The sequence below is a fragment of the Aaosphaeria arxii genome (assembly GCF_010015735.1).
Source record: "Aaosphaeria arxii CBS 175.79 unplaced genomic scaffold BU24scaffold_9, whole genome shotgun sequence".
Taxonomy (NCBI): Eukaryota; Fungi; Ascomycota; class Dothideomycetes; order Pleosporales; genus Aaosphaeria; species Aaosphaeria arxii.
In genome coordinates, this window is record NW_022983482.1 from 1,460,337 (window position 1) to 1,486,270 (window position 25,934).

General features: G+C 50.5%; 12 protein-coding genes across 12 annotated transcripts; 8 read left to right on the forward strand and 4 right to left on the reverse strand.

Annotated features, from left to right (window-relative positions):
• Positions 1-1,312: 1,312 nt before the first annotated feature.
• On the reverse strand, positions 1,313-1,886 carry BU24DRAFT_288613 (uncharacterized protein). The gene has a single exon (XM_033522802.1). It carries the CDS (start codon positions 1,760-1,762, stop codon positions 1,454-1,456), a length of 309 nt encoding a protein of 102 aa, XP_033380094.1. The 5' UTR covers positions 1,763-1,886; the 3' UTR covers positions 1,313-1,453.
• A 123-nt stretch (positions 1,887-2,009) lies between these two features.
• On the forward strand, positions 2,010-3,971 carry BU24DRAFT_353997 (HPC2-domain-containing protein; the record flags this gene model as incomplete). Its single annotated transcript, XM_033523800.1, has 2 exons — positions 2,010-3,670; positions 3,725-3,971. The coding sequence occupies 2 exons, from the start codon at positions 2,010-2,012 to the stop codon at positions 3,969-3,971; spliced, it is 1,908 nt and encodes a 635-aa protein (XP_033380095.1).
• Positions 3,972-4,773: 802 nt separating this feature from the next.
• BU24DRAFT_466433 (uncharacterized protein) lies at positions 4,774-5,963 on the forward strand (the record flags this gene model as incomplete). Its single annotated transcript, XM_033532362.1, has 2 exons — positions 4,774-4,906; positions 4,960-5,963. 2 exons carry the CDS (start codon positions 4,774-4,776, stop codon positions 5,961-5,963), a joined length of 1,137 nt encoding a protein of 378 aa, XP_033380096.1.
• Positions 5,964-6,227: 264 nt separating this feature from the next.
• On the reverse strand, positions 6,228-7,416 carry BU24DRAFT_426856 (uncharacterized protein). The gene is made up of 2 exons (XM_033529070.1): positions 7,112-7,416; positions 6,228-6,874 (listed from the first exon to the last, which is right to left on the reverse strand). The coding sequence occupies exons 1-2, from the start codon at positions 7,358-7,360 to the stop codon at positions 6,458-6,460; spliced, it is 666 nt and encodes a 221-aa protein (XP_033380097.1). The 5' UTR covers positions 7,361-7,416; the 3' UTR covers positions 6,228-6,457.
• A 993-nt stretch (positions 7,417-8,409) lies between these two features.
• BU24DRAFT_354367 (metal homeostatis protein bsd2) lies at positions 8,410-9,551 on the forward strand (the record flags this gene model as incomplete). The annotated part of the gene is made up of 2 exons (XM_033523813.1): positions 8,410-8,886; positions 8,970-9,551. The coding sequence occupies 2 exons, from the start codon at positions 8,410-8,412 to the stop codon at positions 9,549-9,551; spliced, it is 1,059 nt and encodes a 352-aa protein (XP_033380098.1).
• A 2,975-nt stretch (positions 9,552-12,526) lies between these two features.
• Positions 12,527-14,309, forward strand: BU24DRAFT_288681 (glycoside hydrolase family 18 protein). The gene is made up of 4 exons (XM_033522803.1): positions 12,527-12,763; positions 12,842-13,432; positions 13,492-13,959; positions 14,059-14,309. The coding sequence occupies exons 1-4, from the start codon at positions 12,716-12,718 to the stop codon at positions 14,158-14,160; spliced, it is 1,209 nt and encodes a 402-aa protein (XP_033380099.1). The 5' UTR covers positions 12,527-12,715; the 3' UTR covers positions 14,161-14,309.
• A 1,703-nt stretch (positions 14,310-16,012) lies between these two features.
• BU24DRAFT_413381 (uncharacterized protein) lies at positions 16,013-17,661 on the reverse strand (the record flags this gene model as incomplete). Its single annotated transcript, XM_033526155.1, has 3 exons — positions 16,013-17,029; positions 17,327-17,376; positions 17,649-17,661. 3 exons carry the CDS (start codon positions 17,659-17,661, stop codon positions 16,013-16,015), a joined length of 1,080 nt encoding a protein of 359 aa, XP_033380100.1.
• Positions 17,662-18,317: 656 nt separating this feature from the next.
• BU24DRAFT_436112 (uncharacterized protein) lies at positions 18,318-19,533 on the forward strand (the record flags this gene model as incomplete). Its single annotated transcript, XM_033530139.1, has 3 exons — positions 18,318-18,472; positions 18,570-19,248; positions 19,303-19,533. The coding sequence occupies 3 exons, from the start codon at positions 18,318-18,320 to the stop codon at positions 19,531-19,533; spliced, it is 1,065 nt and encodes a 354-aa protein (XP_033380101.1).
• Positions 19,534-19,706: 173 nt separating this feature from the next.
• On the forward strand, positions 19,707-20,329 carry BU24DRAFT_288752 (uncharacterized protein). Its single transcript, XM_033522804.1, has one exon. It carries the CDS (start codon positions 19,880-19,882, stop codon positions 20,204-20,206), a length of 327 nt encoding a protein of 108 aa, XP_033380102.1. The 5' UTR covers positions 19,707-19,879; the 3' UTR covers positions 20,207-20,329.
• A 248-nt stretch (positions 20,330-20,577) lies between these two features.
• Positions 20,578-21,638, forward strand: BU24DRAFT_413383 (alpha/beta-hydrolase; the record flags this gene model as incomplete). The annotated part of the gene is made up of 3 exons (XM_033526156.1): positions 20,578-20,881; positions 20,937-21,371; positions 21,439-21,638. 3 exons carry the CDS (start codon positions 20,578-20,580, stop codon positions 21,636-21,638), a joined length of 939 nt encoding a protein of 312 aa, XP_033380103.1.
• A 590-nt stretch (positions 21,639-22,228) lies between these two features.
• Positions 22,229-24,366, forward strand: BU24DRAFT_426863 (uncharacterized protein). Its single transcript, XM_033529071.1, has 3 exons — positions 22,229-22,325; positions 22,511-23,067; positions 23,116-24,366. Exons 2-3 carry the CDS (start codon positions 22,540-22,542, stop codon positions 24,148-24,150), a joined length of 1,563 nt encoding a protein of 520 aa, XP_033380104.1. The 5' UTR covers positions 22,229-22,325; positions 22,511-22,539; the 3' UTR covers positions 24,151-24,366.
• Positions 24,367-24,523: 157 nt separating this feature from the next.
• Positions 24,524-25,523, reverse strand: BU24DRAFT_288783 (uncharacterized protein). The gene is made up of 4 exons (XM_033522805.1): positions 25,236-25,523; positions 24,968-25,087; positions 24,697-24,894; positions 24,524-24,644 (listed from the first exon to the last, which is right to left on the reverse strand). Exons 1-4 carry the CDS (start codon positions 25,402-25,404, stop codon positions 24,550-24,552), a joined length of 582 nt encoding a protein of 193 aa, XP_033380105.1. The 5' UTR covers positions 25,405-25,523; the 3' UTR covers positions 24,524-24,549.
• Between the last annotated feature and the right edge of the window lie 411 nt (positions 25,524-25,934).

The following is a 25,934-nucleotide window of genomic DNA, read 5'->3' on the forward strand; positions in this document are numbered from 1 at the left end:
ATGGTTAGCAGGCCGATCACCACGCTTACGCTTAAAATGCATCGACGTCCCTAACCTATCCTGGTGGAAACGGCTGCATAACATCGACCCCAACCCGACCATTGTATCTCGTCGACTGTATTATCTCTCTTAACATACGGATGCAATTGACCTGTTGATCATGAATGTTATACTGTAGCTTCAGATATTGTCCCCGCTTAGATGCAATCATACAGTACAACAGTTCGGCCTGTAATGAGATTGTACGGAGTATGGTAGTAATTGTATTACTGCATATCGGATCAGGACACCCACCACCCACGATCAGGTGGCTCTTCTGGGGGACTCAGGGCTGCAGGCTGCATCTGGATGACGAAAGGGGTTTAGCGGGGAACTGCTGTGTTACAAAGATGGGACTATTCCATCCGAAGGAGCATGAGCACTTTTGGTAAATGAGATCTGCTTTTTCCTGCTGGAGTCTGTGATAAGTGGCTGCTGCTCCTACAGTCCTACTCACAGTGCCAGTGTCACATTGTGAAGCTGTACAATAATAACCCTTAGCCTCAGTCTCTCACCCGACCAACAACCAACCTGATCCTGACCTGACCCTGTGCCTCATGCGCCCTCCTTGGGGCCAGCCAGTTGCATCCGATTTGAAGATCATGGGATTGTTTCGAAGAATGACATATGAGGTTTTCCACGTCTCAACATTTCAACCTCTGAACACCGGGCGTCTGGTTCTGATTGTGGAAGAATTATAATAGAGACCAGATATCTTTACGATGCCATCCCCCTCAACCTTTGACAATCTGATATGATGATTTGATGTTGGTCTATCTATTATCTGACTGGCGACAGGGGACTATCCATCCCATACCAGGCCACCCGCTTTCTCCGTGGCAATTCATTCATTATCACTGGGTACTGACTGACATGCTTGGGTGGTAGCAGTTACAGTGTAGCAGCAGTAGTAGTGGTAGTAGTAGTAGTAGTAGTAGTAGTAGTAGTAGTAGTAGCAGTAGCAGTAGTCATAGTCTGATGAGGACGACCAGCCCCAGCAAATAGCCTTTCCCATCTGCCCATCTCCCTCTCCCCTTCTTCCCCTTCTTTTGGGCCAATACCCTAATACCCATCTTCCCTTCTCTTCTCTATTCTCGCTCTCTCTCTCTCTCTCTCTATAGTTACTATTAGTTGTCTTGTCTCTTCTGCTGTCGTAACCGTGTCGCCCGTGCGAGTGGCCCGCCGCCAATGTAATTCTTCTTCTTATTGCTGCCCTTCTTCCCTTTCCCTTTTCCTTTATACCTGATCCCTCCCACCTTCTTCCCACCCCCGAATTCTAAACACGTCAACAACACTTCTTATTCTTCCTCTTCCTCTCCCCATCTCCCCCATCTCCTCTCCTCCTTTCTCCTTCTTCCTCATACAACCAAATACTACGCCTCCCAACCTTCTTTCATCTATATCTTCTTTCCCACTATCCGCGCCATCGATTTCTCGTCAGGAGTAGAGACTCGTGTTCCACGCCCTGAGTTTGCGCCCGCTTAGCCGCCAACTCGGTCCGGCAAACAACGTGCACCTGCAATTTGGTGTTCTCAACCTCTGTCCTCATAGTGAAGTCAAGGTCGCGATCCCAATCCTTGGTGTTGAGTCTCCACATACAACCCAATTTTAGCATTTTCAAACAACACAACACAACAACCCAACACCCGCCCGTACTGCCACCCACTGTTGCTGTTACTGCTGCGATTGCTACTGCACCCTGCCGCAGCAACTTCCGCCCCATCCCAAACCCCGATTTCTCTTGTTGTTCCCCCCTAGAGGATAAGGCTCTTTTGGTGGTCCAACAATTATCATCTTAATTGCAGGTCTTATTTTCTTACCAAAGTCCCTTCTCACTTGGAACTCCTACTGTCCGATCGCGGTCGCGTTCTGCAGATAACGAACGGGGTATCTCCCCTTCCTCCAGGCCATCAATCAACAGGGGAATAATTATCTTTTCTATTTCGTCCTTGCGACGCGCGCTTCCAGATATGGATGAGGTTGGCTCCTCGCCGGGCAGCCTGAGCTCGCCTCCTCATTCGCCCGAGCAGGGCAATGCAAACAGCAGCTCTGCGACCCGCGTCCTCAGCAGTGGTGGCGGTGGTGGTGTTGCTGGAAACACTAGCTCCCCCACACCTGCATCTACCGCGCCCGCGCCTAGACTGACTGCAGCCGGTACCGTTAGGAAGAAGCCAGGTCCCAAGCCAAAACCAAAGGACCCAAATGCCCCAGAGAAGAAGCCTAGGAAGCCCAGAAAGACTGCGGAGCTTAAGGATCCCGCTACAGAACCCGTAGTGCGCAAGAGAAGGACAAAGGCATCACTCGAGGCACAAGCATCACCAATAGCAATTAAGGATGAGCCAGTGCAGCACCAACCACAACCACCGCCGCCTCCACCACCACCACAACAACAATCACTTCATCAACATTTCGCACCAACTCCACCACCCCCGAGGCCCAGTGACTTTGCTGCTGGACGTTCATCGGAGTCAGCGGTACAGGCCATCCAGTCTGTTCAACCAGTCCAGCCTGTGGCTGTTCAGTCTGCACGTGTTTTGAGCAATCCGGAGCCCTTGCACAACAACCCAAATCTATCCCATATCAATACGGCCCCTTCGACACCACGTCCCGCCAGCTCAGGTCAACGGTATGATCCAATTCGTGGCGGTCTGTTCGAGTCGAAGCCCCAGAGTTCCTCCAGTGTCCCGCCGCCTGTTTCTCCTCCCATGAATCGCGCGAGCGCGTCGCCGTCCATCACAAGTCTCATCGACCCCCCTTCTGTTTCCCATTCACATTACGCGCAGGCCCCTAGGCTACAGCAGCATCCTTCTGTCACCTCGGCACCCGCGTCCCCTGCTGCACCTCCTCGCCCCGGCCCGCTCCTTCCCCACGTGGACCAGCAACAGAATCTGTCACCACAGGCTCAGCACCGATCTCCCCAGGCCACTTTGGCGCGTCCATCTGCAGGTGTAGGCGAATCCACGCCAATGGATGTAGATTCGGACTCTGCCTCCAAGGTCTACTCTGCCGTGCCTATGAAGAAGAGTGAGTCGGGCACGGGAACACCGTCCAACTCGAATGCGCCAACGCCTCCAGTGAAGCCTGTGCGGCAGAAAGAGGCACCGCCACCCCTGCCAACTGGAAGTGGCCTTCTCTCCGGAACACCTTTCGGCCCCGTGAACAATGGTTCAAATGGATCAACCGACGCGCAGGGCGTCAATATCTGGCTCACCTTCCCTTTACGAGGACAAAACAACGTAACCATCAATTTCGCGCAAGAGGTGGAGAAGAAGTACGGCTTCGCAGCCTTGCATCCAAAGATTGCCGCTCGCAAAGAGCGTCTGCGTCAGGTCACCGCGGCCGGTGCGGCGCTCGAGAAGGCTGCCGGGGCTGGCTCTAATGACGACATGTCCTTGGATCTTTCTGAGCCAGAGAGCAATGTTGATATGGGTGGTATGGACGACGAGGGATCTGCAGCCGGTAATGGTGTCAAGCGAAGGCGCAAGAGGAAGCAAGAGGATTACGATAAGGAGGACGACTTCATCGATGACACGGAGTTGGCCTGGGAGCAGTCGGCGCTCATGGCCAAGGATGGTTTCTTCGTCTACAGCGGCCCGCTCGTGACCGAGGGTGACAAGCCTGCAGTTGAGAGGTATATACGCCAATTCCAAAAAGTCAATACTGTTCATAAGCTAACATTCAACAGGGCGGATGGTACTGTCAGGCGAGGACGCGGTCGCGGACGGGGTGGCACAGTCCGTGGAGAGGCATCCGGACGAGGTAGAGGACGCGGTGGAGGCCCAGGCTCGCGTGGAGGTAACATATCTCGCAAGCCGCGTGTGACCAAGGCCGAGCGCGCCCTCATGGAGCAAGAAAAGCTTGAGCGTGAAAAGATGGGCGCAGCTATGGCTGCGAAACAGCCGCTGGGACAAGCGAGCGCTTCGGCGTTGTAGGGGGATGACTATTCCCAGACGCTGCTCTGCCCGTGCTGTTGAATCCTGAAATGCATGAGTTCACTAGCGTGGGCGGCCATCTACTTTTTGTAAATCATTATCATCATACCTACCGGCGTTGCTGTGGGTTATTACGTGGAAATGGCGTTATCTCACGGGAATGACTATAGGTAGACTCACCTGTACGGTGTACAGTGTATCCACATAATGGAATAGCGGCAGCTAAGTACGCTGCTGGTAATATAAGAGATTTCTGACATTCCCTGTTCTTCAAATGTGATTGTGCCAAAGACCATCTTTTTGCATGAGTGATTGTCGGTTGCGAGAAGATACATTATGTGCTGGACTATGCAATCTGTCTTTGCGTGACTGGACTGCACGAGTTATGAATCTGACTCACGTGGTGATTCAATATTAAATTCTAACTTGGAGAACAGACATGGGAACCCGATATTGTTGATATCACTATGGCTCTTGTTGTATCAAACTATTGCCACTGACTGAGTTCCATCTTTCACTTGCAAGGCGCATGGGGCAACGTTGTTGTTGTGGTCCGTCGTCGTTATTATGACTGGTCAACAATTGTGACTGCCACAACAGTGCGACTGGGTGAAAGTAAACAGTCAACAACAACCACTCTCTTTCACTCAGACTTTTCAATTTGCTCTCAGATCATTCTACAATCGTCGCTCAGTTGCTTTAACTCCTTCCCTAGCTGCTCATACAAATACCCTACACCGCGCACTCAGCTACCCGACTTCTCCAACTCAACAAGGAAACAACCTCGTCTACCTAGATCAACATGCCGACAAAAGCGAAGATCAAGGTCAACGGGAATGCTCCAAGCAAGGAGTCTCTGCTGAGCGAAAGATCCATGAAGTTTTATGATGGCACATATAGGTGGAACACTGATGGCTTTGAGGACGACACAGGTGGTATGGAAGGATATTCACATATCTTATCGCAAGTAATTCTAAACAGTGCACAGTTTTCCAGGCTTGGGGGTACGACGACCATAACCGGCCGCCCACTCCGAATCCACCTAACTTCAGTGATGCTGAGGATGAGGATGAAGCCAAACCGAACGACCAGGAAGGCTCCACGAATGCCAGCATGGTCAGAGTCCCTCACGGACCATTGATGGCCAACTACTCCCAAGCACTCGTTACAAAGGACTCTCTCTACAGCCACGGACACTACCTACCGTTGCTTTCTGATGAGGCTTTGCTGAAATCTAGCTCACGGCCTGCTGCACCTTCTGTCGAAGTGGGAGGGCAGAGCTTCTCTAGGACAGAGCTGCGCCGTGACATCTTCCTGGAAAAGTCGGAGAGTGATAGGCAGAGGCTCATAGGACGATTGGAGGGCATTCATATTGGTCACTTGTATGCGGGCAATGGCCTCACACTTCAAGAATCTTACAACATAGTCGGGGTGGACTATCCGGACGAGATTATCGACACCATCACCAAGGGGAGACCGGACGTTGCTGCTTCACCTCAATCTGTATCGTCGAGTGACTTGTCGGAACCACCTTCCGATATTGACGAAGCTCATCCACCTAGTCTGTTGGGCAACCTGCAACTCGACACTGCGCTTCAAACCAAGAATGCTTCGATGTCGAGCGGCCCAGATCCGCAGTCTGCCACTTCCGCAGATTCCATCCCATTGATTCAAAATCGCCGAGATAGCGGATTTGACGAGCACCTGCAAAGAGCAAAAGATGCAAGGAAATCACGTCCGAAAACACGTTCTCATACAATTGCGACTCAGGACGACGCGGGATCGGACTCGGACTATGCGCCCGAGGATGGCAAGGGAGAGAAGAAGCGGAAGAAGCGGCCGAGGAAGAAGCAGACAGAGAAGGGAAGTCGAGCGAAGAAGGGCAGTACGAGACAAGACCCTCCAGAGGCAGGATCGATTTCACCGTTGTCCTCCGTCCCTGCTATGAGCCGAAAGCGATCTTCTCGTCAGGCGAAGCAGAAGACACGCTAAGAGGTGGAAGCATTGATCTTGCAACTGAATTTACTTGGTTTCGAGACAATGCGATCCGGTACGGGCACGGCGTGTGCTGCATGTTACGATGATACCCAAATATAGGACTGGCCTCCCATCGGACCGGGAGAACAAGAACTATAAATAAACAAAGCTGAAATGATGTTTTTATACTGCAAAGCTGCAACTCCGGCGGAGGTTTCTTGAATGTGAACAATCAATTTGTATACACGCACTCACATCCCTCGTCCCTTTTCTTGATGCTTCCCGAGTGCCACAACGCCATAATATGCAATGATGATATCATTATATACAAGTACATAGTATGTAGTACAATTGAGTACAGTACATGGGTCGTCTCCTTCCTATATTCCCGCAACCCATAAATCCCGGAGCAAGAATCCTCCTCCGTCCCAGCTTCATCGACTCCCAATCATTTCATACAAATATACCCTCTCTTAATTCGTTCTTCTTCTTTTCTTATGATTCTTTTTTTACTGCCACCTAATCTTCATCTTCCACTCGTCGACTTTCGCCTGGAACCACGACTTTGTGGGCGCGCGCTCGATCTCTCGCATCAGCCGGTCGTAGTACTCCGGGTTCGACGTGGGCTTCAGGACTCCCGGGGACAGCTTGTTCAGGTTGCTGTAGCGGTTCCCGAGGAGCGAGTACAGCGCGTTGATGTTGGCGAGTTCGGCGTCTGCGTTTAGTGTCGACGGTGCGGCGGCGGGGGGTGTTTGTGTGGAGGAGGACGAGGGGGCATCTTTTGAGGAGGGGGAGGGTTTGGGGAGGGGGGTCACGCCGAGGGGGACGGCGCGGTGTTCGATGGCGTTGGTGAAGGGTTGGGCGGGGCGGAGGGGGTCCTTGGGCCAGAGCGAGAGGATGCGCGTGTAGTGGTTTATGATTTGTTTCTACGGAAGAGAGAGAGAGAATATGTTAGCATAGATATTTATGCGGAGAGGTGGGGTTAGGATGGAGGAATCAATCCCATTGGGATTCAATCTCATGGGGGAAATGGATGGGGTTGTAAAGGGAGGAAGGAAGGAAGGAAGGAAGGAAGGAAGGAAGGAAGGAAGGAAGGAAGGAAGGAAGGCTGCATTGACGAGAGAGGCAGCGCAAAGCAATTGTAGGAGCTTGATGTGACGTACGGTGCCTGACATGTTGAAGTGGGTTGGGTGGGAGGTGGTGAATGGGATGTCGTGTGTTGCTGTTTGCGCGAGGGCACGCAAAGAGGGTGGGTGAGGTCGAGAAATCAATTGGCGATTGATTGTTTCGTGTATTGCGTGCGAGTGATATGTGCTATGGCGGTAATTGGATATACTGTACGGAGTTGTGAGGTAGGTAGGTAGGTAGGTAGGTCGTAGTTGATAGTGGGTATGATGATGATGCTTTGACATGGCTGCAATGCTTTGGAAATATTATTCCTCATTACCTGAAAGGGACTAGCGAGGATCTCATGGGCGGGTGGCCGTGCATGGCATGGTTATCGATTACGGGCGTCGTCCTGTAATTTACTTGTGGATGACTGGGTCACGTGCGCATCACAATTGGCGTATTCGCATGCGGAACTCGCCTTTCCCTGCGTCCGCTTAGCACGGCAAAGGTCGACGCAGGGACATTCACTACAAGTACAAGGCAACTAGATTCCTGTGCAGAGGACAGAACACATATAGATAGGTAGAACAAAAGTAAATAATAGATCAGAGACAGAGACAGAGGCAGAGACACAACAGAGGCAAAGGAGGCAGAGACATAAGCACAGTCCTAGATGAATAAATAGATACCTCGATACATACAGGTAGGTAGGTACCTGGACCCATCCTGACAGTTGAGGCAGAGCGACGCTGACGGACGACGGCGGGCGGGAATTCGAAACGCTACGCTTTACCAGATTCATCTCTACCAACTCAACTCACAGTCTCATAATTACTGTAGTTACGACGACTTACGAGGATTACTGCTGTGTAGTTTACACAGTAGGTAGTTAGTTATCTGCTTGTCAAGGGCTAACCCCATCCCCATACAAATCCATAGGGAACGTTACCCGGACGGTCCCTAGCCCGGCCCTACTCATCCACCCATCCATCCTCTCAGCTGCCTGCCCAGTCCCTTCCAGTCCCTTCCCTTCCCTCTCTCCTCTCATACAAGCGCCCGTCGTCCTTCTTGGGAGGGGGCACTGCAACTGTCACTCCTGTTCCTGTCCCTCTTCACCTATTCTTCTTCTTCTTCAACTACTTCTTCTACCACCACTCCTCTTTCGCCGTCCCTTCTGGTTTTCCGTTTCCTGTTTCTCGTCTTCCACCCCGTTTTTTTTTTTAGCGACAGCATGCCTTCACAACGTTACGAACCGGTACGTCCATCCGCTTCCGCCACCTCACCACACCCGTCTGGTGGTCACCTCATTCATGCCTATGCGCCCTTCAACCCTCTCCAACAGCCGCTAACCATGCGATATGTACAGATAGCAGGCAATGACGACGACGATGCCTCGCCCGTAGCCCTACAAGCTCCCTACTCGATCCCCAACAGCCCTCCGCCATCTTTCCACAGCCGCGCCTCCTCTCCCTCAGGCGGCGCTTCTCGCCGCCTCCTATCCGATGACCCTCTCGACAACGATGCCGACCGCACACTCGCCGACACCTTCGCATCCGATGACGACGACAGCGACGACGAAAATGGCGACGGAATGGACGACCGACAGCGACTGATGAGAGGTCAACCGGAGCCGCAGCCCGCAGAAGATCCCGCCGCACCAGACACCGTACGCCAAGGTATCCAGAGGAGAATGACACAATTACCCAGCTTCCCAGAGCCGACAGGAGCGTCTCGAGGGAGAATAATGGGCGGCGGTCAGAACGACGGTGTATTCGCAAATCTGAGTGCGAAACCCACGCGCGGGGAGGAAGTTGAGGAGAAGCCTCCGGTGCGTTAACCCCGAACAATCGCGATCCTGAAGGATCCATCGGACGTTTCGAATTATAATAGTAGCTGACTTCTTTCAATTAGACATACGAACAAGCCGCCGCAGATGCGACACCACCATATTGGGAGACCACGATCCTCGCACCCGGTACCTTTGGCGACGAGGTCTTCGTCGAAGGCCTTCCCGTCGGCTCCGTCTTCTCGTTTGTATGGAATGCCATGATCTCCATGTCCTTCCAGCTCGTCGGTTTCCTCCTCACATACCTCCTTCACACCACCCATGCCGCAAAGAACGGTTCCCGCGCCGGCCTCGGCATCACTCTCGTCCAGTATGGTTTCACAATGAAAGGCGCCTCGAGCCTTGCACCGTCAGATTCCCCGAGCGACTTCACCGGCGGCGTACCAGACGACCCAAATTCGCACGACTTTGATCCAAACCAGGTCGCACCATCAAGTGGCACCATGTCGACGCCTGCCAACTCAGGAATTAGCTCTGCGGACTGGCTAGCGTACGGGTTGATGATAGTTGGGTGGTTCGTCTTGATCAAGAGCATATCGGATTTCATTCGCGCAAGGAGACACGAGCAGCTTGTACTTCAGAGCCCCGATCGAGGTCTGGGCGTTCCGATAGTGGCGGAGGGTGAGAGGCCCGAACAAAGCGTATAGACTCAAATCGACTTCCCATCTTCATGGGCTTTTCATTTCTTACACTTCTGAATCGTCACCATCATCGACAAATGAGCTACATAAAAGGGTAACAGCCATATATGCCAACACATGAGGGATGTATTTATTCGATCGTCATATCCCATTCCACCACTCTGTATACGAGTAAAGAAACAAAGTCTACATTACCAAGAGTCGACTATATTTTTCTCTTGTATAACACCCACGCGCGCGAATGCGCACATCATGGGAATACCTCTTCCCAGTTGCCATCCTTATTTCATTTTCCTCATCCTTCTCATCTCATTATTATTACGCTAGGGTACATTGCATTGGGTTCGGTTCGGTTCGGTTCGGTACAGTGCGCTGCAGTCAAAGGCTTGGGTATCAGGTTATCGTTCTTGGGTGTTCTTTTTTCTTTTTCAATTAGGTTACGCATATCTCTACCAGCATCCAATGTACTGAACCGAAAGCGCTCGCTCGCGCGCACGCGAGAGAGAGAGAGAGACAAGAGCAAGGTTATAAATATACGTGTCTTGTGTGAAATAGATCCCTCTGTTCACGTCTTGGATATTACAAAGTGTCATTATGAGGACCCCTCGGCTCTCTTGTGGAAACAATCAAAATATAAACGGGCTATCTATCTTCTTGTCTCATCATATATATGCATGTGTGTTTGCACATGTGTTTGTGGCTTCAGGCGCTACTTAATCTTACACCAGTCGATATCGTGGTTGTTGTAGTACTTGCTCGATTCGACTTGCCTTGCCTTGCCTTGACTGACCTCACTTCTTAGATGTCCATGTCTTGTACGAACTACGATTTCTTTCCTTTTCCTTCCTCTCCCTCCTTCTTTCGGCCGACGCTCAAAGAGGGGAGTGCTGGGATATAGAGCGTGAAAATACCACAGTACACTGTGGACAGGTGGATGTGTTAGATAGATAGGCGTGACACTGCTCCATTCTGAGGCTATGTCTATTATTTGATATCTCGTGACGGGAAGTGAGAAAATGGACTTCAGCTAGGTGTACGGAGTACATGTTACATATATGTATCAATTACTGTTTTCACGCCGTGTGCAACGGAGTATGTGAGTTCTCGGTGCAGATCTGGGGTTTGTTGGGCTAGTAGCTTCGATTGTGGTAGGATGCAATTGCGGAAGGGATGGGTGGCGGGAGATGTTTTCTTTATTTAGACTTTCCGAACTGCCAGGTGATGGGCTTGTAACGGTTTAATGGGAAAATGAGGCAATTGCAGAACTATCTACCTCGTACAATAGCATGCATATAACTAGGGCGTATGAGTTGAAAGCCCTCCAACAGATTCATTTGTCGTGCCTTCACGAAGCCATCGCTATACTCCGTCCAGCGCTTTGGATAGAGGCGTAAAGGAAGATGAAGTATGTTGGTCATTTGTTTACCTTTATTTCCCCATCCAGCACCAGCAAGCACATGTCGACAAAGTCTGGGCTGTTTCAAGAGAGATCCCAGGGAGCGCTTCCGAATCTACATTCCGCGAGGGGCAGAAAGGGGGAAAGATTGTCACAACACACACATGCATACTGTCCACAAACACGATTGGAAAATCAAAACAATGGGAAATGGGGAAGGGCCCCGCACCGTTAATTCCAGGACTTGGACACGCGTGTCACCATTGGCGGAAAGGGGCGAAAAGGAAAGGAAACATGCTCATGAGTGCAGTCAGTGAGTGGTGCTGAAGCTCATAGCTACATTATCGATGGAGTTGTCGTATTTATCAAGCAATTAGGGTTCCTGTCTTTGGTTACAAGTGAATGAGTAACTATGGTATGCAGTGAAGATCCGTCCAAACATTGCCATGCGTGATTTGTGGACTTGGGATTAATTGTCCTTATCGACTTTCATTTGAAAGGGGAGCAAGAATGGTTTCTTGCCCTCCTCGGTGGATCACCCACCCGTTGCGCTCCAGTAAGGGGAATCCGTACCGGCTTTTTCTTTTGCCTTCTGCACCAGGAATGTGACATCTGTTGATAAAGATATCAACACGGGGGCATGACCTCGATTTCTGGAAGTTCTCTTGCGCGCGGTCGTGCGTGTATGTCGTTCGTTTGGTTCGTGTGAGTTTGTGAGTGCGTTGTGTATATCTTTTTCCAAGTCGCTCCTTTACATTTTGTGTGTGTGTGTGTGCGTGCGCGCGAGACTCTTCGTATAGAGAGGGACAAAGATGAAGGTACGCAGCAATTCCTTCTTCCTAAGAATGATCACTCCGGGGGAGAGACGGTATAACAATTCTACGCTGACTACGATCAGGTTGAACGCGCCCTTCAGGGCCTCGTTCTCGTCTCGACAGTAGCAGCGGTAGCCGTCACCGATCCCAATGTAGTCCAATTGGACGTTAGGAGAACATGTGGCTGGAGATGCAATATTCAGCTTCAGATCGAGAAGATTCAGAAGGAGTTGGATTGGATTGCCGCACAATTGGTATGTATGGCCTTGGTTCGTGTCTTCCAGGTTGCGATCTATATTTGGAGACGATTAGATCGAAATCAAGTGCCACCGGCCCGCTCCCGTTCGAACGAACATTCGGTATCGCCTCATCGCAAGGTTACATTATCAAGGAACAATACCGCATGGGAGTGCTGTTTGTTAGTTAGCTTGCCACGTCGCTTGTGGAGACAAGCTGTTCTTGCTGTATTGCGCATATTGTCACGATGCACGTCATTGGAGGGAACTTTGGTCCAAGTTTTGTGGCGCATGGCGGATGACGCAGGTTGTGGCGCTGCGATATCACAACGCATCGACGACTAGGAGGGATATTCAATTGCGAGATTGTTCTATTGTTTATATAATTGACACTTACTTGTTCTACAGTGGGCACCCGACACAAACTTCGAAGACATCTCCAAAGCCGTGTTCGACACAGAGAAAGGTACAGACTCCGACGAACCATCTCCAACTCGATTCTCCAAGAGCTTCGGAGACCCCACACCCCTGGCAGAACAACCGCCCAGTTGGCCAGAAAGTCAGCAACCAAAGCCAGAACCACCTGCGAAGGAACCTATCCCTCAAAAACCCTCAGATTCAAACGAAATATCGAAACCTAAACCTAAGCCGAAGCCGAAGCCGAAGCCGAAGCCGAAGCCGAAGCCAAAACCTAAGCCGAAACCATCACATCACGACGACATCATGACTAGCCAAGGCGGTTATCGATCTGTTGCTTATTTTGTGAACTGGGTAAGTAGATGAAGTGTCACGAGCACGAAGTCACATGCCTTTGTTACTCAAGATCACCAAGTATTGACCATATATCAGGGCATCTACGGACGCAAGTACACACCTGACAAGATTCCCGTAGAGAAGCTTACCCACATTCTCTACGCCTTTGCCGACAATAATGAAGACGGCACCGTCAAGCTCACAGACACATGGTCCGATGTCGAGATTCACTACCCGACCGACTCTTGGAACGACGTTGGCAACAATCTCTACGGTAACATGAAGCAACTCAATATCTTCAAGCGCCGCAACCGCAACTTAAAGGTCATGCTGTCTATCGGTGGATGGACGTACGCCCACGAGCAGAAGCATTTCGATGGGCCTGCCGGGTCGCCCGAGGGCAGGAGGCAGTTCGCCAAATCCTGTGTGGACCTCATCCGAGACCTCGGATTCGATGGCATCGATATCGACTGGGAGTATCCACAGAACGAGGGACAGGGCGAGCAATTGGTCCTATTGTTGAAGGAGATCAGGGCAGCAATGGACGAGTATGCAGAGGCCATAGCAAACGCGGGCAACGAGAAGCCGTACTTTGAATTGAGCATTGCTGCTCCGGCTGGCAAGACCAATTACGATAATCTTCCCCTTGGAAAGGTGGGAGAAGTGGTGGATTTCATTAATCTTATGGTAAGTGGCCTCGGACGAGACCCTTTTTTTCCATTGCAGTGCACTGATCTGATTAATAGGGCTACGATTTCGCCGGATCCTGGGACAAGACATCAGGTCATCAAGCCAACCTCTACGCCTCATCATCCTGTCCATCCTGCACGCCTTTCAATATCGACAGTGTCATAACTGATTACACCGCGGATGGAATTCCTTCAGATAAGATCGTGCTCGGCATGCCTCTCTACGGACGCGCCTTCACCAACACAAAAGGCCTTGGTCAGCCCTACGAAGGGGTCGGCGAGGGTTCGTGGGAGAAAGGTATCTGGGATTTCAAGGCGCTTCCCAAGGACGGGGCCCAGGAGATGTACGACGAAGAGTCGGGTGCCAGTTACTCGTACGACGAGGGTACGCAGACACTGATCAGCTACGACACTGCGGACATGGCGAGGAAGAAGGTGGATTATATCAAGAATAAAGGTCTGGGAGGTGCTATGTGGTGGGAGCTCAGCGGCGACCGAGAGGACGAGGGAAGCCTCATCTCGACTGTAAGTCACATCCCTTCAGATCCTTCTGATTGACCTCTCTCCATTGACCCAAATATCAATGGCCATTTGTTGCTCTAGCTAACGAAAATAAAATAACAGGTGGTTGCGGATCTCGGGACCTTGGAGGCCAAGCCTAACAATATCAACTACCCAGACTCTAAGTACGAAAACCTCAAGGCGGGATTCCCTAACGACTCATGATGAATTCCACTTTGAATCATTCATGACTTCTGGACGCCTCTTGGCTTTCTTGCTTGCTTGGACCGGACCGACTAATCGACCAATCGTCCAGGAGGAAAGTAATTTGCCCAAAGAGGGAGATATACAAACTGCAAGTCAGAACCACTATTAGCATGAAAAGAAAAAGTAAACTCTGCTAGCTGCTCTTGGACGTCAGAGAGGGAGCGGCCGGGACGGTGTACTGGCGTCGTTTAGGAAGTTTTCCTTTCCAAGTTAGGAAGTGAAATATGTGAGTGGGGTATAATAAACGTTTCGTTAATGCATTGTGAACCGTTTTGGACATCCAATCCCTTGTTCGGAGGAGGGTCAGTTTTGGACTCGGTTGGACTTGACCTTTTCCAAAACATCCTACTGTGTAGTACTAAGAGCGCTTTTGTAACTACAGTCTGTCGCCAGGCGGTTTTAACCCAACTCCTCCCTTCGCCTCGCCCTCTCCTTCTAATGGTCTTGTGTGTTTGGTAGAGGGACCTGACTGTGTTACGAAAAAGTGGGATATCCCCATTCGCGTTGTAAGGCAAAAAGGGTTCGTGAAACTTCAGGCAGACAGGCCGAGAGGTAAGTATGATAAGCAGAATGTCAAGGGCAAGAATTGCCCAATTCGATAGTAGAACGTTTTGTGTGGGCAGTGGACAGGGGAGGATGGGCCGGTTTTCTTTATCGTTTCGAGTTGATGATTTCGCTACGAGCGAGTGCCGTAAATGCCGGACTATGCTCCGAGGAGGATCGAGAGGAGACTGATTTGCGTTGCATACACACGAGTGACTGTTTGTAGTTCGCGACTCCAGCCACAGTAGTGGAATGTAAAAGTGTCGTGGGTGTATGTGCCTGAGTGGGTGGGTATGCCTGGATGTCTGGCAAGGGTGTGTGGTAGTTCCAGACAGCGGACAGTGGCCCGCTAACTAGTAACCGTGTACTACCTAGGAATCTCATGCTGAGCTTGTCGCAGGGATTCCACCCTTCACGCCGCGAATGATCCACACAGCTCGGCTTGTCTTCCTCGTCAGTGTTATAGTTCACGACTACCTCTGACTCTCTCTGCAATTTATCCGTGTATCGTTCTGAATTCGCTTGTGTTTCCAACTGCAGGGTCCTAAAGAAACCCCACCAACCACGACCGGCAGCATGGAGGACGTATTGCAACGCGTAAGTCGATCTACTGTGTGGGATTATTCGTTAAACTCCATTGCTGTAATAATGGTTACACATGTTTGAGCCGATTCGTATCGTCATGTCTGTAAGTAGGTATGTATGTACATGCGAATGCCTAGAAATGAGAGGCTACTAATGTGACGGTACCTGCATAGACATACTGCCCATCTGTTCTCGAACGAGGCGACCGCAATGCACAGGGCCCGGCGTCAGGTACGTACCGTCAGAAATGCATTCTGGGGTATATTCAAATCAGCCATGCTATAGAATATTCTGCGACTATAGCATGGGCTCCGAGGTTCTGGAAAACCCCTCATGTTTGCGCCATCGTGCGTCTGAGAGATGTGTGAAGATTTGGCTGTCGCTCAAAAGGCATGATCCAAATGTCGGTCGTGGACAATGAACTCGAAAATGAGTCTGTAGCTGCATGTATGAAATGAGGTAGAGTATTTGAGTGTTTGTTCAAGCGACTTTGCGTGTTAGGGTCAGATTTCGTCAATGCAGTAAATATGTACAGCATCCATGACCATTATTGGTACGACAAAACTAGAGGCCCCGACCGCGCGAACCTATGGTGTCGATGCCTCTGCTATTTGGCCCAGGATGACCATGTTCGCTACTTCATACAGGTAAGGTCCCGTGACGATGGACTTAGAACTGCTGTTCATTGCTTGCGCACCGATTCCGGTGCGCATGTCTCTGTCGGCGGGAGTATTCGTTGATATGCGTCTTCCCCCATTAGCGTAGCTTCCCTATGTTCCAAGAATGTTTTGATTCTCTCGTTCCGATCGCCGTTAGCCATTGACGCGCGTTTCGCTTTCATCAGCTCCATGCTAGCTTCCTTATGCACCTTGTCCCGATGCTCGATGACTGTTGACGAGAACATATTGGCTCGTGTGCCCTGCATGATTCCGCCCAGAGAGACGAGGGCAAATACCAGAGACACAAACCCAAATCTTGACAGGTGCACGGTACGGGCATCGTCAGTCTGTCCTCGGTTGTACTCCCGATCGTACCATCGCTCCCAATCCTCCCAGGTTGCGTTGTTCATTGGGTCGTGACCAGACGGCCAGCTCCGCTGCTCTGGTTTCCAGTGCATAGAAGAGGCAGAGGGATCGTTCGGGTTGTGTTGGTGACCAACCCATCCCGCACCCCATAGATCGTATGCTCTACGCTTGGAGTCGTCCGAGAGGATTTGGTGAGCGGCGACGAGGAGGCGGTAGCGTTCGACACGGGTGGTGAGGGGTAGGTGTGCTACGGGCGACGAAGTACTGCGACTGTCTGGGTGGTACAGCTTTGCGAGAGAGTAGAATCGGTGTTTCGTGTAGAGGTCGCCCCTCTTGGTCGCGAGGATCTGGTAGGGTGTGGGAGTCTGGTGGGGATGGATGGGAACCGGCCAGGAGAGGTCGGCATTGTCACAATGCGATTGGGAGTGGTGGGTATGAGGATGGGTGGAGGAATGGAGGCGTGAAGCCGGGTCGGAGCTCGAACCTGAGGCATGCTGGGCGTAGGTGCGAGTTCGAGTATGGAGGTGGAGGTGGGGAGGGGAGGGCCGGCATGACGCACACGACTGAGAAGGAGGGCTATAGCAGAAGCAAGAGGGGAGACCGGGATGGGGTGAGGATAGGAAAACGGAAGGCGTTTTGGTGAATGGCATGTCTACTAAGACAGCGAGGTCCAGCTGCGGCAACGAAGAAGCATATTTCCGTGCGATGGAGGAGGAGGTGGTGGAGTGAATGAGTGAGTATGAGGTAGTAGAAGGAAGAGAGGATGAATAGACATGTACAAAGGTACCTCACTACCAGTAGATTACTATGATAGGATGATGGTATGATCGATGATGGGATGGTACATACGACATGTACATGTACATGCGATCATATGATAGGATGATGGATAGTCTATCTCGATGACTAATCCAAATGAGGAAAGGTGACTTTGCACCTTCCCTCATCCTCTCAAACCTCTTCACCTTTACCTTCACCTTCACCTTCATCTTCCTAATTCCTTTCACCAAAACCATCCTCACTAAAATTCCCAAGTACTGTTTCTCTCAGCACGATAAATGCGCTTGTTCAGCCACTCGCCAAAAGTCTCCTTCATCGTGTTTCGAAGCTGGCAAGAATATGCGCTTCTTCATACAAAGAGAGACGAGCTAATGATTTACTTTTTTGCATGACGGTATCTAGACTATACCTTCCTAGGTACCTATCCCTGGGTACGTATATCCTACTCCACTTCGCAATGGATAATAATCTACATGATAACTACCATCAAGTTATATCTACACAGCTACTTACTGACTTGGGTCATAGTTGAACCTAGTCTGCTTCTGCTATTACTCGTGCTTGCTCGTGTGCCGCTCGGGAGAAAGGGTGGGGGCTTTTCGCACACTCGCGCAATGCATCCGCCCATTCTCCAACCCGTTCGGTTTGATCTGCTTTCCCAGGGGATACCCTAGCACCCTAGATTTCGCTTCCGCTTTCACCTTTTTTTGCTTAACCCTGCTTTGCTGCAGTTGCAGTATGCCTGCTATAGTTCCCTCAATTCGTGCATGATATTCCCATCCCAAAAGGGTGCTGTCACTATATTCCACTTCACTGCCTGCGGATCGCATTCATCTCGTTTGGGCAGCACACTACTTCACTCTTCACTAATCTCTAGACAGCTTGTCGCCTATAAGGTCATCACAATCCCGTCGCTCTAGACTAAGAGACCAACTTGGCCTTCTCTTCGTTTGTACCAACCAATCTGAACAACAAACTTCTTCTATTTTCCTTACTTTCCGCCCAATTCTGCTTTTGTCTCTCGTGCTCGCACATAACGCGCCCATGTTGGCCACCATGGAGCGCTTTCCAGACCAAGACCAAAGTATTCCCGATGTAGAAAGGGACCCTGCCATCTTCAGCTCGCGACGACGTACCAACGATGACAACCCTCTCGAAGGTCTCTTCAATCTGACCCGTGTGATGCCCCAAAAGGATGATGATGACGACGACGATCAATTCGATGTCGATATGACCATTCTCGATTTTCTGGCCTACAAAACCACCTCCCTTGTTTTCGAATGGAGGTCAACCTCGAACCCATACCAGTCCGACCTGCCAAGCGCACTCGTTACCATGTATGTCCTTGTTCTTCCCTTCTACCTCTTCATACCAACTGCGCCACTGCCTGTCAAAACAAAAATTGGTGCTAGTAGACTGACTCGAGCGCTCCAGGACTGCTGAGTGGAGGAATCTCCTAAAACATAGATACGACGGACGACGTCTCAACGAACAAGCAGCATTTCGTTCCCGCCTTCTGCAGTTTGTCCTTTTGTTCACCCACCGTTTCAATCATGACAAGACTTGGACCAATGAAGAATCACTCAACGACATTCGCGCTCAAAACAAAAAACGCGGGCAATACTGGAACCAACAAGCTCTCGGCTCGGCCGCTCTACGAAACTCTTTCGATACGCACAAGTCGTTCCCACTCTCCGATGGTGCACTCGCTCAAAACCGCCACGAGCTGGCCTCCAGTTTTGGCATCCCGCCGGACCGACGGAGATGGGTAACAGATCTGGAGGGTACGCCATCACTGCATTGCTTGCTACCCCTCTTTATCGAACTTACTGCCGCCCGCGCCGACCTGGATGACGGCTGGAGACCTACCCAGGAGTGGCTTCATCTTGCTGTTGAATTCATGCTCCAGTCGGTTGTCGAGGAATACCTACTCAATGGCGCGTTTGGGAACGACCCCTTCAACACCATATTCGCTTTCGGTTGTCCCAGATTGGGAGCGGCAGACGGACAAGGCTCTGATATTCAAGCAATGCGAAGCCTGTTCTGTGACGAAAGTGACCCAACGAAGCAAGTGCATGGTTGGGCCAAGCTCAGGCGAGAATACATCAACGAGGTGAGTCATCATCTTCTCATACAGTTGTGGCAGATTGTGCTAACAGCCATGAAGTTATTACCACGCCCCGACACCTCGGAATCATTCTTGCAGGCCATGCAGCGTGCTCAGTCGCAACACCCGTATCAAAGGTTTGAAGACCAACTGCTTGACTTCCTCAAGCACCTTCACGACGGCCTCGTCAAGCCAGACTTGGTTCAGGTTGAGGAAGGTCGAATCACCATTCATGGTAATGAGCTTGACGAGGCCGAGTCAAGGGCGATGATCGAACGTATGGGTCTGTGATATCCCCCCGTAGTAGTGTTAACTTCGTTCTGGCCATGTTTGTACTCAACATGCATTTGGTATACCCTTCTCTTCTTACGACTTTCTTCACTTAGCCTGTCAGGCAATTTTGGTTACTTTGGTTTTATATGCTCTTTTATGGCACTTCTATCAGCATGCCAGCCTTTTTCTTTTTCTCTCATTATGCTCACTCCTATTATCGAGCTCAACAAAATCTCTTCATTGCGCACCTTGTATTAGTAGGCAGCCAGGTTTTTCCATGGATCGTGAATTATAAGCACATATCTTCCGATGGGTAGGATGCTAAATTACCGATGTTGAACAGATATTCTGGTGGGACTACTTGATGAGCACTGTGCGCTTTGTGCTTTGTTACCTTCAATCGACTTCCTTTGGCGTCGGCTTTGGCTGGACCTCCTTACGACATCGCTGTTACACAGCATTTGTACTTGCCTATTTCGCACGAGAAACATGCAGGGAAACGTTAGGCAAAGGTCCCAATGAGTGCAGTGCGATCGTCCACAAGTCCATTACGTCGTTGTATTTTCCACTTCGCACGGGAACCGCTTATCATCAGGCGGAAGGATGCCTGAAAAGCTCTCGAAATATTATTATAAGATTCCGCCCGGTCAGCACACTGAACCGGGGCCAGCTCATTGACCAACGGGTATAAAAACCACCCGATTGCCTACTAGTATTTGATATAGTAGGAACCTATCATGGTTCAAATCACATCCAAGACGTGTGCTGGGAGGAATCACAAGTACTCACGCGGTAGGTGAAGTGTGAAGTTGAGATCCAGAACCGGGTTAATGATTACTGCTATGTACGCCACTTCTTCGTCCCTTTCACCATGTCCTTCGCCCTTCGCCGCATAAAGGATCGAAAGTCCGTCGTCCTTTACGCAAGAGAAAAACAAATTCGTCTTCACCTTACTTAAGTGAAATCATCCCGCCTCAGAGCAGATCCTTTCCCTTGCCACTCTCGACCTTACTTCTTTGTTGAATTGAGCATCCGTAGCAACCATTCGGCATCAACGGAATAATGCGTCCCTTTCAATCTCCTCATGTGCTGCTGATTGCGGCTGTGCTCTGGGTATTACCTACCGCAGTCTTTGCTACCTCTTGGAAACCGACCATCATTCTTGTTCCCGGCTCTTTCCATCGGTCAATCGTCTATAATGAAGTGGTATCTGGGTTGAGGCGGGCCCAATTCAACAGAATCTACCCAATCGATTTACCATCCAACGGAAACGATATCCATGATCGCGAGCCAGACATCAACGCAGTGCGAAAACCACTCGAGAGAGCACTAGCCGCGGGTCAGGATGTTGTATTGGTCGGTAACAGTATGCATAGAAATCATGCTTCGGATTTCCTCGGGCTCTGGGCTGATTTGCGTAGGCTATGGCGCCACTGTCATTGGAGACGCACTTAAGGATTTCAAATCGGATGCTGTATCGGCGACAAGAGATTCCAAACAAACTCGGGGTCGAGGGAAAGTACTTGGTGTTGTCATGGTGAGCAGCCCTTGTTCATCCACTTCTTTGTTCGTCTGGAAAAAGCACATCATCCCCAATGCTAACCGATTGGCCATTCAGCTAGCTGGCTTCATACCCTACATCAGTGAGGTAGAACATCCAGAGACCAAGCTTGACGCCCGTACTGTTGCTCCCCCTCTTTTCCGCTTTGACAATAATTCACGAGTGTGGTCTGATGGTGACCCAAATCTATCCGCCGCCCAGGCCTTCTACAACCTTCTTCCTCCACATGAGAGTCAGTACTGGGCCAGCAAACTGACCTTCGCGTCTTTCAATGCGATGAACGCGACAGCGAGATGTATGCCCTCCTGATATGATCTTTACTCTTAACTCCCATCGTATTCCTATCTAATCATACTGTTCAGATATTCCCTATACAGGCGATTTTAACTGTCTGTACGTCGTGGGTCTTCAAGATAAGAGCATTCCTGTCGCATGGGCTCAGACATTTTTTGGCCAACCTGGTGCAAGATTCCAGGTCATTAATCTCGATGCCGATCATGTCATGATGTTGAGTAAACCTACAGAGGTTGTCAACATTATTCGGCAAGTAGCCGGCTCTTAGACAGTGGAGCTGTGTCGCTTGAAGATCTTGAGACGCCTTATAAGGCGTAGTGTAGTTCATACTTAGACGTAAACTTACATGGAACTGTTTGAGTGGTGAAGAGTGGGGTCGGTAGAAATACAAGGTGCTTAATCCTGTTATTGGTGAAGTGTTTGAGATTTCCCCATAGTTTTATTAGGGATACTTTGAAAAGAACGAAGTCTGCTCTATATTGCCCTGATATCAATTTGGTGACATCTCTGGCTCGCATCGAGACTACAATGCACTTGAAGATGTGAATGATCCACGTTACAAGATTGAAGACCCATCTAATATGTGCTTCTACAAATGATGTCGAGGGAAATCAGCTACCCATGGCGATAGGATGAATCATCTGAGATAAAAGGTTCGTATCTAGGTGAAGATTCTCAAACTTATGTCGTGAAATGTCGATTGTCTGTTGATCAATGGGAAGGCATATAATCCCACGAAGATGGCCTTGTCACTGTTTTGTGGCCAGCGTGCTAGCCCTACGAGTTTGGGTGATTACTAACACCGCCTTAGGACTACGCTACGCGGCTAAGCCCCGCATCCTTACCCCAGCGTGCCCAGGTCGATCTTTTCGCGAAGGCATACTCTGGACTACGCATATGAGTATCAGATAATCGCCCTCCCGTTGTCTGTCGTACTGCATTACTGCTGCTTCGAGTAAGTTCCTCTACAATTGTCATCATACTCCTCAATTCGCAACATACCTTGCTCTCTGGTTATGATAAAGACCCGGAAACAGACTTTGCCATGCAGCCGCTGATGCCTTCAACAACTCATCCGTCATGATAATCCTTGGGCTCAGGCCTCATGCATAACGATCAAGGCTAACATGGACGTGACAGTCTGGAAGTCTCTATAAATCCCAGGCACAATGCCCGCAATGCTAGAGGACCCTACCGCGCCCATCATATACCGCACCTCGGGTGACATGCCCTACCCGGTGCCTGGAGGAGTCCTCCCTCTGGACATCGGCCCTCGCCAGGTGACCCTTCGTGACAGAATCACAATTGCGACTATCATACCGTTCTCCTCGCCGGCACAGATTCCTATCTCCCTACTTGCATACTTGTGTGACCAATTTGGCAGGGAGATTGAGACTGGCCAAACGTATCCCATGGAAGAGCCGATGTCGCTAGAAGCTTTTGGACCGTATTGGTTTGGGGTTTTTGGAGCCGTCATTCTGTTGGGAGACATTTCAGGCATACCCGAGATTCATAGGATGGCACAATCTGGGAATGACTGGGAGAGGGCGTGTCTGGGCAGCTTCTATATCAAGCCAAACTATCCTGGTCGATCAAGTCATGTCTGCAACGGTGGCTTTCTGGTCACTGACGGGGCTCGTAATCGAGGCGTTGGCCGTTTGATGGGCGAAACATATCTGGATTGGGCACCAAAATTAGTAGGTACCTGTACGGAAACCTTCGATCGCGTTCTCTAATTTATCCAGGGCTACACATATTCCGTCTTTAATCTTGTTTACGAAACTAACACGGTATCTTGTCGGATATGGGACGCTCTTGGTTTCAAGAGGATAGGGCGGGTCAAAGGCTGCGGAAGGCTGAAGGGACGAGATCAGCTCGTGGATGCTATCATCTATGGCAGGGATCTTGGTGAAGACGATACCTTTGTTTCTGAGGAGCGATTTGACAAGATTCGTTTCTACTTACGGAACGGAAAGTACCCCAACAACGCTGATCGCGCGGAAAAGAGTCGACTCCGAAGTGCAGCCACCCACTACAAGCTTATTCCTGCCCAAGGCGATATTGCAGAAAAGTTGGTTCTTAAGGGTAAAGAGGTGATCTCCGAGCCCCAGCGCCAGTACGAGATTGCGAGGGATGTCCACCACAGGTCTCATGGAGGCATCAACAAAACCACAGCTGCCATCGCAGAGCAATATCATTGGGTGCGCATCAAAGAAACTGTGAGCCAAGTCATCCGGAACTGCCCCGAGTGTAGCGAAATGAACAAAGGTCTACACAATTCGCGAACCCAACGTACCAACCAGACACCGCCAGGAACGATGCAGACATCATCGAACAACGTGCATCCGATGGAACAAGTGATAGCGCCCCTTTACGGTAACAATAGCAATATGACTCGCACACGAGAAGAGTCACCGGGTCAGCAATTGCAGCTAGAAGCTGCACAGCATTCAAACGCCTTCTCCAACGACTGCTACATGCCCGTGGATCCTGCACTGATGGAGAGTCTAGATCGGAGTCAGGCCACAGGGATTGGCGACATGCCATCCCCTGTGCCTTCGCCGTTCCTGTCCGCTGGCTCTCACTTCAATGGCCGTCCGACCCGACAACAACGTGGTGCCACTCGAAAGATGACAGACATGAATGTCATGGGTTCCAATCTTCCCGCACCAATGGCGCGAATGACGGCTGGTGAGTCTATGGTCGGTATGGAGGAACGCGCTCCGACTGTTCGAGAGGAGCTTCGGCGTCGAATAACGCGCTTCCACGCTGGCCGTTAATATTTGGACAAATCGACTGATGGACAGCATTGGCTCCCTATAGCTTGATAGGTGCGAGTGCAAGGGTTGTAGGATGGATGAACGTGGCAATTACAGATATTCAAAAGCGCAAATCTGCATGTACCTTGTTGTAATGACCTCGAGAAGCATAGGTGGAGCCTGTAGCTATTCTGTTTGAACCAATGTTGGGCTCTATGTTAGTGTCTGAAAAAAAATCATTTCATCATTTCAAGTTGCACGGTGAGACTCGTCAGATGCTATACGGGGTTGGAGAAGAAAGTGTGGTGTGCTAAAAAGAACATGCTCCATTTGATATATACACGGGCCAAGAGGGGCGCAGAACTCTAAAACTGCAGTTACTCTCGCCATTGACTGACATGAAAGAAACTGTCTGCGGATCTAAGATTTTTGTCCCTGGTATGGGCCTACATCAACACCGTATTTGGCCATGAGCCTCTCCCGCCTTCTCTCTTCGTATCCTGGAGCGTAGATACCTGTGTCCTGTTAGGAAGAATGTCGAGTTGATATGATTGACTATACACTCACCTCGGCCCTCGCCCAATTCTGCAATTGTCTCCTCAAGCGGCCTTCGGCGCAATTTCTTCATTGCCTCCCTCCTGTCAACGTCGTCATCATCAGCGTTGGCTGGCCCAGCACCGATGCCGAAACCGCTTGTGTAGCCGTATGCTGCCATGACGGTGGCGACACTTGCGCCAGCGCCGAGCATGAAAGGAATACTTCGTCCTGTGGTATCATGTCAGTCTTCCAAAATTGCACATCTTCGAATCCCGCCCAACAAGCATCGGCATGGACGTACGCGAGAGACCAATGACCACACCACTTGCAAATCCCGCAAGAGCCTCGTTGTATGTGTCGTTCTTCTGTCGGAGGTTCGCCGCCGAGTCGCGTGTGAATTGGTATGCAAATCCAACACCAGCTGTAACAAGCACAAGTTAGCTTTTCATTCCAATTTTTGTCACAATGTCCTGCCCTCCCCCTCCCTCCCATTCTCCAAGCACGCCTCAATCCATCCTCAATGGCCCGTCACCCGCCGCGGGGAGTGTCAATTGGTGTATGTTGCGTACCGTAAACAGCGATCACGCCGCCCGACCGTGTGATGATGCCGGATGCACCAACATTCTGTTTTCTGAGGGCGTTCTGCACACCGGCGACGAGGGCGCCAAAGGCGGTGGTCTGGAGCGTGGTGCGCGACGTCGCAGCGAGGGTGTCTCTCGGGGTGTAGTGTTCCTCCATGGTCGCGAGGCCAATTGTGTGCGTGGCGAGCGTTCTTGTCCGGGGGGATAGCTGTGGAATTCGTGGGTTGGAGAGGTCGTCGATGATGGAGGTGCAGACCACGGACGGCCGAAAGTGCGCTAGACCTGTTTTTGGGGCATGGGTTCTGCCGGAGATATACGCTGATGGTGATTGGCTGGAAGGACGTGTCACAGCTACATCAGTAGTTACATGGCAACTCACTTAGGTACCAAGATACCTAGGTATATGGGTAGTTGTTTTGACTTGGTTGCATCTGCTGTTGTACAGAGTGCGAAAAACTGTTTACGATGTGATTGACTATTTCAGTTTTGTCTCTCTTTCGAGGCTGACTTATGTGCGGAGGATCATAGCGGTAACAAATGTTCTTGCAGCAAACAGAATGTTTGCTTGACGCGGAGTTGATGTGAGCATGCGCTTGCTGTAACCCCATGTGGTCTAAAGTACGTCTAAGATGAATGCAGCTTTGTTTGACCTGAGTTTCTCATCATAATTCACAGGAATATCGAAAC

What these genes read in the sequence shown, in the direction of transcription:
- BU24DRAFT_426863 (XM_033529071.1), top strand. Translation starts at nt 22,540, where the DNA reads ATGCCCGCAATGCTAGAGGACCCTACCGCGCCCATCATATACCGCACC. An exon ending in TGGATTGGGCACCAAAATTA is followed by an intron (nt 23,068 to 23,115) that starts GTAGGTACCTGT and finishes TAATTTATCCAG; the next exon opens with GGCTACACATATTCCGTCTT.
- BU24DRAFT_288752 (XM_033522804.1), top strand. Translation starts at nt 19,880, where the DNA reads ATGAGCACTGTGCGCTTTGTGCTTTGTTACCTTCAATCGACTTCCTTT.
- BU24DRAFT_288783 (XM_033522805.1), bottom strand. Translation starts at nt 25,404, where the DNA reads ATGGAGGAACACTACACCCCGAGAGACACCCTCGCTGCGACGTCGCGC. An exon ending in TGTGGTCATTGGTCTCTCGC is followed by an intron (nt 24,895 to 24,967) that starts GTACGTCCATGC and finishes ATGATACCACAG; the next exon opens with GACGAAGTATTCCTTTCATG. An exon ending in AGAATTGGGCGAGGGCCGAG is followed by an intron (nt 24,645 to 24,696) that starts GTGAGTGTATAG and finishes AACAGGACACAG; the next exon opens with GTATCTACGCTCCAGGATAC.
- BU24DRAFT_288613 (XM_033522802.1), bottom strand. Translation starts at nt 1,762, where the DNA reads ATGGGGCGGAAGTTGCTGCGGCAGGGTGCAGTAGCAATCGCAGCAGTA.
- BU24DRAFT_426856 (XM_033529070.1), bottom strand. Translation starts at nt 7,360, where the DNA reads ATGTCAAAGCATCATCATCATACCCACTATCAACTACGACCTACCTAC. An exon ending in ACTTCAACATGTCAGGCACC is followed by an intron (nt 6,875 to 7,111) that starts GTACGTCACATC and finishes TCTCTTCCGTAG; the next exon opens with AAACAAATCATAAACCACTA.
- BU24DRAFT_288681 (XM_033522803.1), top strand. Translation starts at nt 12,716, where the DNA reads ATGACTAGCCAAGGCGGTTATCGATCTGTTGCTTATTTTGTGAACTGG. An exon ending in TTGCTTATTTTGTGAACTGG is followed by an intron (nt 12,764 to 12,841) that starts GTAAGTAGATGA and finishes ACCATATATCAG; the next exon opens with GGCATCTACGGACGCAAGTA. An exon ending in TGGATTTCATTAATCTTATG is followed by an intron (nt 13,433 to 13,491) that starts GTAAGTGGCCTC and finishes TCTGATTAATAG; the next exon opens with GGCTACGATTTCGCCGGATC.